The sequence below is a fragment of the Ipomoea triloba genome, chromosome 10 (assembly GCF_003576645.1).
Source record: "Ipomoea triloba cultivar NCNSP0323 chromosome 10, ASM357664v1".
Lineage (NCBI taxonomy): Eukaryota > Viridiplantae > Streptophyta > Magnoliopsida > Solanales > Convolvulaceae > Ipomoea > Ipomoea triloba.
This window is the reverse complement of record NC_044925.1, coordinates 2,443,803-2,452,728: the sequence shown is the minus strand read 5'-3', so window position 1 is coordinate 2,452,728 and position 8,926 is coordinate 2,443,803. Positions and strand designations below refer to the sequence as shown.

The 8,926-nt window shown below is 35.3% G+C and overlaps 1 protein-coding gene across 3 annotated transcripts; it reads right to left on the bottom strand.

Annotated features, from left to right (window-relative positions):
* Nucleotides 1-653: 653 nt before the first annotated feature.
* LOC116031346 (receptor kinase-like protein Xa21) lies at nucleotides 654-8,438 on the bottom strand. 3 transcript variants are annotated; one of them, XM_031273507.1, is made up of 5 exons: nucleotides 7,725-8,438; nucleotides 3,780-3,995; nucleotides 1,679-3,682; nucleotides 1,445-1,557; nucleotides 654-792 (listed from the first exon to the last, which is right to left on the bottom strand). In XM_031273507.1, the coding sequence occupies exons 1-5, from the start codon at nucleotides 8,425-8,427 to the stop codon at nucleotides 718-720; spliced, it is 3,111 nt and encodes a 1,036-aa protein (XP_031129367.1). In that variant the 5' UTR covers nucleotides 8,428-8,438; the 3' UTR covers nucleotides 654-717. The 3 variants fall into 3 exon arrangements, with proteins under 3 accessions (XP_031129367.1, XP_031129366.1, XP_031129368.1); XM_031273506.1 differs by lacking the exon at nucleotides 654-792 and having other exon boundaries at nucleotides 1,021-1,557; XM_031273508.1 differs by lacking the exons at nucleotides 654-792; nucleotides 3,780-3,995 and having other exon boundaries at nucleotides 1,021-1,557.
* Between the last annotated feature and the right edge of the window lie 488 nt (nucleotides 8,439-8,926).

Below are 8,926 nucleotides of genomic sequence, written 5' to 3'. Positions count from 1 at the left end.
ATTACACAAGAGCGATGTTTACTTATAGTATAGTATACACCTTTAAGTAGTGATGGTAAATTTCCCTCGTCATCAAAAAATAAAAGAAGAAGAAGAAAAAAGAAATATAGATTTGGAATTCAATTCATGAATTTGAATAGGATACATAGGGAAAAAAAAGAAGAGAGACTAACACAAGATTGAAACCAATGCTTTGAAGTACCAACAATGTTGTCAAACTCAACACAAATACAATGTATACAAACTTCATAGAAATGCAAAAATGGAAAAATGGAAAAAGAGAAAAATGCATCAACTTTGGAACTTAACTAGCAACAAGAATTCATACTCACTACTTACTACAATGTAACAAACTGGTGTTTAATCTTTTGTAATGCTACAAGAACTTCTTTTATTCCAATTCTATCCACCGGAGAGTTTGCAGAGCATTTTAAAGCCAATTCCATAATAGAGGACAAACACTTTCCTTTTCTATTGAAGTGTTCTTCATCTAGTGTAAGCAAATTTACATCACAAACATTAATTACTCTATTAGGCAGAGATTATAAAGGTTTTGATACCAAATATTAGTATTATTAACTAACATAAACTAAAGGAAACATATATACGAAGAATCTGACCTCGTAAGAACGGAAGTTTTAGGACCATCTTAATATCCCTTGCCATAGTTGTTGGAATTGCTGATAGTAAACCTGCAGAATAACATTAGTGTTTTGTCTACCACTTTCTCCTGAATACTAGATGGTGTGGGTATTCTGAATACGAGATAGGAGGACTATATTGCTTTGAAGCCTACATGCCATAAATATAAGCAGATATTCAGTTAAAGCTAAAGTGAATATCCTAAGTTGCCTAACAGACTAAGTCACTAATTGTCTTAGTCACCTACTTAATTGAAATACAACACAATATATTATATTATATATATGGAAAAATACTTACATAATAAAGATGTAGAGGAAGAAAAATAAATACATATATAATTGGAATACACTTCATGAATTTGAGTAGGAATACATAGGGAAAAAAAAGGAGACTAACACAACACAGAAATCAAAACCTTAAAGTACCACAATGTTGTCAAATTCAAGAACCGTACCAAGACAAACACAATGTATACACACTTTATACAAATGTAAAAAGGAAAAAGTGAAAAATACATCAATTTTGGAACTTGAATAGGACCAAAAAGAGTTCATATTCACTACTTATTGAAATATGTAATAAACTGATATTTAATCTTGTGTAGTGTTGCAAGAATTTCCCTTATTCCAATCCTTTCTGCTGGAGAGTCTACAGAGCACTTCAAAGCCAATTCCATAATAGAGGACAAACAATTTACTTTTTCATTAAAGTGTTTGTCATTTGGAGTAAGCAATTTTATATCACAGATATTAATTACTTTGTCAGGCAAAGAGTCTTCAACCCAACTCCTTAAACTCACATTTTCCGAAAACATATCACTGTTAGGCTTTGTTCTGGTAAAAGTTTCCATCAACAAAATGCCATAGCTGTAAATGTCACATTTTGTTGACACTAATCCTTCAAATCCATACTCTATTATCAATATAGGAAAAATGTTAGATTCTATTTGAAATGAAATAAAAACTAATTTATTTATGGAATAAACCAAATAATTAGGAATAAGATTTAAAAAAAAAAAAAAAGCATTCATCACCTGGTGCAATGTAGCCCAATGTGGCAAGGGTGTTTGTGTATGCTTTGCTATCATCACTGCCCAATAATTTTGCAATTCCAAAATCAGCCACATGGGCAACCATATCCTCATCTAGTAAAATATTACTCGGTTTTAGATCACAGTGAACCACAGAAGTTGTATAACCATAGTGAAGATACTCTAGTGCACATGCCACATCAATCATTATATTCAATCTTTGAGTGATATTCAAGAAGTGATTTTCAGAATATAACCATTCCTCAAAAGTCCCATTTGGCATGTACTCAAGGACCAATGCTTTAAAATTTGGGTTTGAGCAATAACCTTGCACTTTCACAAGATTTCGGTGACGAAGGTTGAACAATATTTTACATTCTGCATTAAAGCTTTGGAATGTACCTTCTTCTTGCATTTTAAACACCTTTATTGCCAAGATTGTTCCATCATTAAGAACCCCCTGGTAAACAACTCCAAAACTCCCTGTACCAAGCACATTCCTTTCATTGAAACCATTTGTTGCACATGAAAGTTCATCGTATGATATTCTCTCCACTTCTTTCACAATTGGCACCAAATCTTCTTTCTTTGTAACCTTTTTCCGTCTCCAAAACATAATCAGCACAATTCCCACCATCATAGCTAGCATAACAACTATTATTCCTAAAGCCATAAAAATATAACGAAGCATTCTTTTTGCTTTTGACCTTTGAACTACACTTTTATGGCATAGAGGAACACCAAACCTTGGATCTCCACATAATGCTTCATTAAACAAGAATGATAGACTTGTGAAGTTTCTAAAAGGACCATTTGATGGGATTTCACCGCTTAATCTATTGAAAGAGACATTCAAATTCCGAAGATATCGAATTTCTTGCATAGATGCAGGAATTGAACCACTAAGATTGTTATGAGACAAGTCTAGTGATTCCAAACTTAACATCCCACCTATTGACTTTGGTATTTGTCCATTTAGATTGTTGTGTGCTAGAGAAAGCAGTATGAGACTCTGCAAGCTTCCTATCGTGCTTGGAATGCTGCCTGACAATTGATTCTTTGACAGACATATATTGATTATAACCTTTAGATTTCCAATATCGGGAGACAAAGCACCACTCAACGAATTAGAAGACAAGTTGAGCTCTAAAAGATCTTTCATAATCCATAGGCTTGAAGGCAATCTACCTATTATTCTATTCGAACCAAGGAATATATATCTTAAAAATGTATGGTTCCCTAAGCACTCAGGAATAGAGCCTGAAATTTGATTTTGGCTTAAATCCATTAATCCCAATTTCTGCAACTTGCAAAGACTGAAAGGAAGCGGTCCTCTTAATTTGTTCTCAAATAAGAACAATCGTTTAAGATGTTGTAATCCACTCAAGGTGTGTGGAACAAATCCTGTCAAGTCATTCATAGACATTCCCAAAATTTCTAAACCACTTAGATTGCCAATTTCTTTTGGGATTGTGCCCCTTAACCCAACATGGGATATCACCAATTTTTCTAGTGAGGAAGAAAAATTTCCAATGGATTTGGGAAGAATTCCATTAAAAAAATTTTCACCCACTTCCAAAATAATCAAGTTTCTACATTTTGTCAAAGAAGTTATGAAGCTTAATTCAGAAGATGAGGACTCACTTGATAGCTTATTTGCAAAAACTTGAAATCTGCGGAGGAACCTAAGGTTTCCTAAAGAGTTTGGAATGGACCCACTCAAGTAGTTATTCGCAATAGATATAATTGAGAGTCGAGAACAATTTGCGATGCTTTGAGGTATTACTCCACTTAGTTTATTTTGGAACATATAAAGCCCTTCAAGATTGGGTAATCCATACCCTATTGAGTTTGGAAGACTTCCCCAAAGGTGATTTACTGAAAGTTCAATAATTCTAAGGGTTGTACTGTTGAATATACCTTTAGGTATCAAACCACTTAGATTATTGTTCCGCATAGCAATAACTTGCAATTCATTAAGCTTGCTAATTTCTTGAGGTATCGTACCTGGAAATTAAACAAAAACCAGAGTAGTTAAATCTTAGTTGGCTATGGAAATTGAGATTTGTGTATAAAACATTTCACATCTAAGAAATTTGCAAACCTGTGAAATAGTTTTCATAAAGATTTAACTCTCGGATGGAAGTAAAATTTCCTATCTCCTTAGGGATGGGTCCAACTAGTTTGTTTTTGTGCAATGACAAAACTTGGAGTGAAGTGAGGTTAAAAATAGTCTTTGGTAGAGATCCTTTAATCTTGTTTACTTCCAAACTCAAAGCCTTCAAGTTGTGAAGATTGCCAAACTCGGGTGGAATTTCACCTATATTAGACAATACTAAAGAATGTGAATTGAAAATTAAACTTAACATTCTTGATAAAGGACACTTAAAATGCTCAAAAACTACTTGATCTATAATAGTTTAATGCATTTCTTTTCTTGTAATTAACTCCCAAGTCAAAAAATTTCTCAAATGTATGGTTTTGATGAAAGTATATTGTGCTTAAAATTTAAATCATTTGATAATTATATGGGTGTGGCTTGACCAAGTTTTTTTTTTTTTTGAAAATAAAAAAGTTCATTCATTTAATCATAAGGTGAAGCGATTACAAATAGAATCGATGGTACGGTATACCATTCCTTACAGTCAGACATAGAAACAACTTCCCTAGCAATAATGCTACAAAGAATTTGATTCGCAGACTGTTTCACAAATTTGAAGCTGAATTCGTTGGATGAACTTAAAACTTCTTTAATATCATTGAAGAATCGATCAAACGTAGTCAAGACTAACTTTGGCTGAAAAGTCTTACACACCACCTGAGTATATGTTTTCCATATGTCGTTCATTGACAATATATCTGTCGAGCTAAGCCGTAGATGCTCATTTTCATTGTCATCTTTGTCACCAAGATGAAGTTCACATACACCATGACCAACTTATATGGTTCACACTTATGAAAGGAAGAACTCGCCAAAAGAAACGAGAGGAAAACAAGCTCGTCACACAAACGAGAGAAAGACACAGCAAAAACAGAACACAAAAGAAAAGAGAAACATCAGTACACCACCTCTTAAACTTTATGGGTGTGGCTTGACCAAGTTCTATGTATTCGTTTGTGTCTAAAAAAAGAAAGAAGCCAATGACCTTTGGTCTAGTGGCGACTGTTGACTCTTTGTGCTTTAGTAGGTTGAGAAAGTAGCTATGAAAACAACCCCTCTTGTAAAGTGAGTTTGAACCTCGACAGCGGCAGTGTGAGGACTATGCCCAAAGTGGGTAGATCCCTTGTATTCACTGAAATTTGGCCCTGTTTGCTGAGCCATTGAGTTACTCTGATTTACATCCTCCCAAATGCTCTATCAGGATTCGAGCTAGGAAGTGGACCCTTAGGGTTGGGGATTCAATCTTTTTTGGGAGAAGGAGATAATAGGATAGAGTAGTATAAATAATTTTTAATCCAATAAGACCTATCTATACATTAAAGCAAGAGCATTTGTTAGTAGCAAGAGCATTTGCTAGCTAAAGGATATATATAGACACACACACACCCTCATGTTGGGCAAATTGCACACTCTAGTTTGTGTGCATTCATGTATTAGACTAAGTGCATTCATGTTATGTCTCACAGGACGATGTTGTCTCATTTGATTATCTATATATATGTTATGTTCCCGGGTGAAAGCATGCGTTAATGGGCAATTAGGGTTATTGGGTATTGTTTGTAGGTTGTCTATGTTGGGATATAAATTAAAGGGATTAGGGAACAAGGATAATAGGAACTTTTTGAGTTTTCCACCTTTGATTTTAACTTAACTTCTTTCTTGCTTGTCCCTTTTATTAGAATCTTTATATAAGACGGGTACAAGGACTAAATAAAACATAAAAAGGAAAGGAGAATAAGTAAAGCTCCTTACCATAGTTATTTGCTATCTCTAAAGGAAATAAATTAATTCTAATAGTAAAGATAATAAATTAATTCTAATAATAAAGATATTTTAAAATCTAGTCAATCTCTTGATTTTCATAACCATATCATTACTCCCATCTTGGACATCAAGCTTGCCCTCAGAAAAAGTTTGAAAGAGAGGTGCATGGTGAAGCAAGAGGCCCAGAAAAAGTCTTGCCCTCAGAAAAAGTTTGAAAGAGAGGTGCATGGTGGTGAAGCAAGAGGCCCAGGAAAAGTTTGAAAGGGAGGTGCATGGTGAAAAAGTTTGAAAGGGAGGTGCATGGTGAAGCAAGAGGCCTTTACGAGCATAATCTCGTGCTATGTTAATGACCTCATCAACAGAAATTGACCGCATCCTTGCAACATCTATACGTAAAACATGTAGTATCTGCCCACTGAGACTCGAACCCACTCGCATAATCCATGTGGGAGTGTAAATCGGGACACCGAGTGCCACTAAACCACAAGGTCTTTGGCAATAAACTTACTTGTTGGGAGTATAGGACGTTGTCAACTCTAGTGAGGAGGGTCTGGAGATCATCTATGAAGTCTTCAAGGTCCTTGCTGTTCTGTTTGAGGTTCGCAAGTTCACCCAAAGGGTTTATGCCCCGAGGAGGGCCAAAGTGGAGAGTACAATCCTCTTTGAATTGCGCCCAAGAAAACTGCTGGTCATTCTGGAGGCTTCTTTTGAACCAAAGTTGCACCACATCGAACATATAGTAGGCTGCTGTGGAGACTTTCTCGTGATCGCTGAGGGGGGACTTGTCAAAGAACAATTCACAACGATGTAACCACACAAGTGGGTCTTCTTTGCCTGAAAACATCGAAAACTCGAGTCGGGTGACAGGAGTGGATGGAGTTGGGATCTGGCGATGTTAGGATGGCAGTTTCTGGAGTGGCGTGGCAAGCGGAAGAGTGCGTGACAGTAGTGGAGCTCGTTGCGAGCTGGCGGTTCGTAAAAAGCGAGTTCACAACTGTCGTGAGGTGTGAAACGACTTTCGACAGAGTATTAACAGTTGCTAGTAATTCTTCAAGTTTTTGCACGGTGGCTGGTAGGTGTTCAAGTCTCTGCACGGTTAAGCGGATGTCTCACATCTCCTCCTGGAGCTTTTTCATATCGCCCATATTGACATTCGGCAGCGGAACCAAAATGTTATGTTCTCAGGAGAAATCAAGTGTCAATGGGCAATTAGGGTTATTGGGGATTGTTTGTAGGTTGTCTATGTTGGGAGATAAATTAAAGGGAGTAGGGAACAAGGAGTTTTCCCACCTCTAATTTTAACTTAACATCTTTTTTGCTTGTCCCTTTTATTAGAATAAAAATCCTCTACATATAAGGGTTGGGGTTAGAAGGACGGAATAAAATATAAAAAGGAAAGGAGAATCAGTAAAGCTCCTTACCATAATATTTTCTATCTCTTAAGAAAATAAATCAATTTTAATAATAGAGATAATAAATCAATTCTAATAATAAAGATATTTTAGAATCTAGTCAATCTCCTGATTTTCTTATATATATATATATATATATATATATATGGATTATTATGTAAGGAGATAATTGTGACTTCTAAATTGTAATTGCAAAATAATTGTAGAGTTTATTACCGAAATAGTCTTTCGACTATTGCGAAATTACTAATTTGGTCCTTGACAATTTTTCGTGCCCGATTAAGTCCCTCAACTTTGAAAAATTTAACAAATTTGGTCCTCCGTTTATTTTGCCGTTAAACATCCGTTAAATTGGGACCAAATTGGTAATTTTGTTATAGTCAAGGGACCATTTCAGTGAAAAATTAATTACCAATTTGGTCCCCATACTATAGCAAAATTTACCAATTTTGTTCCGATTTAATTGGTAACCAAATTGGTAATAATTTCACAATAGTCAATGGACCATTTCTGTAATAAATTCATAATTGTATTAATTATAGACAAGACTATGAAAGATATATACTACTAACTCTATTAGTTCCACCAATTGAAGCACCCTCCATGAGACTCGAACCCACAAACCCACCAGCTCCCGTATAAAGAAAAGGGTTTGATACCACTGGACCACTCCATTATGAAAGATAAGATCAGAAAAGAGAAAAGTATGTACCTCTTAAATTGTTAGCTGCAAGTGTAATTCTCGCGAGCATTTTTAATTTTCCAATTTCTCCTGGAATAAATCCATTGAACAGATTCGTTTCCAATCCTAGCACTCGGAGACTTGAACATGCTGATAAATTTGCTGGGATTCGACCACTAAAACTATTCCGATCTAGATAAAGCCCTTTTAGATTTGGAAGGTTATGGCATATGTTACTTGGAAGAGTACCAGAGAAACTGTTAGTTGTAAGGTCAATAATTTCAAGTGTTGAAATGTTGAAGAGGGAGCTTGGGACAGAGCCAACAAAGTGGTTTAGGTGCAAATTAATCACCTTTAAGCGACGAAGATTCCCTAATTGCGGTAGAATTTCGTCAGTGAAATTATTGTGGCTCAAGTTCACTGAGGACAGAAAGGAGAGGTTTCCTAAAGATGCAGGAAGTTGGCCGAATAGACCCATATTTGAAATGTTTAGTGCGACCACCCTATGATGGTGTCGTCCGCAAGTGACTCCAATCCAATGACAGACTGAAATTTCAGTGGACCAATTGTGAACCAAGACATTATTTGGGTTGGCAATAGTGATTTCATGTTTTAGAGCAATGAGAGCAGATTGATCAGTGCTGATATTTTTAACACACTCAACTGAACTGTTTGTGGTTGAATGGATAATGAAGATGATAAAAAGAGAGAATAAAGAGATGGTTTTTGCCATGGGAGCTACTCTTGAGACTTGCCCGGAGAACCTTATCAGTCACAGGCTACTAGGCTAGTATATATAGTCCAATAACAATATTAGATAATCTTGAAGGAAAAAGAAAAAGAAAAAAAGGCAGAAAAAAGCAGTAGATAGTGCTTCCAATCATGTCATATATATCGCTAATCATCTTTTTAGCTTTTCAATGAAATATGGTGCAATTCCTCTAATATAACTTTACCTTTAATTGGCCGTGTCTGTTACGGAAGAGGAGTGCTAATAATAGAGTTGTTCAGATTAAGAACAACAAAACAACAACAACAACAATAATAATAATAATAATACAAAAGTAAAGAAGACGAGATTTTTGTGGTTCGATAATATGCCTAGATTCATGAGGATAAACTATATATTCTTTTATTAATAGTGATGATTATGATGGTGATTAAACACATGTATTTATATGCATTTGATCCATGTACAATGAGATTAACTCAATCCATTCCACTCATACTCA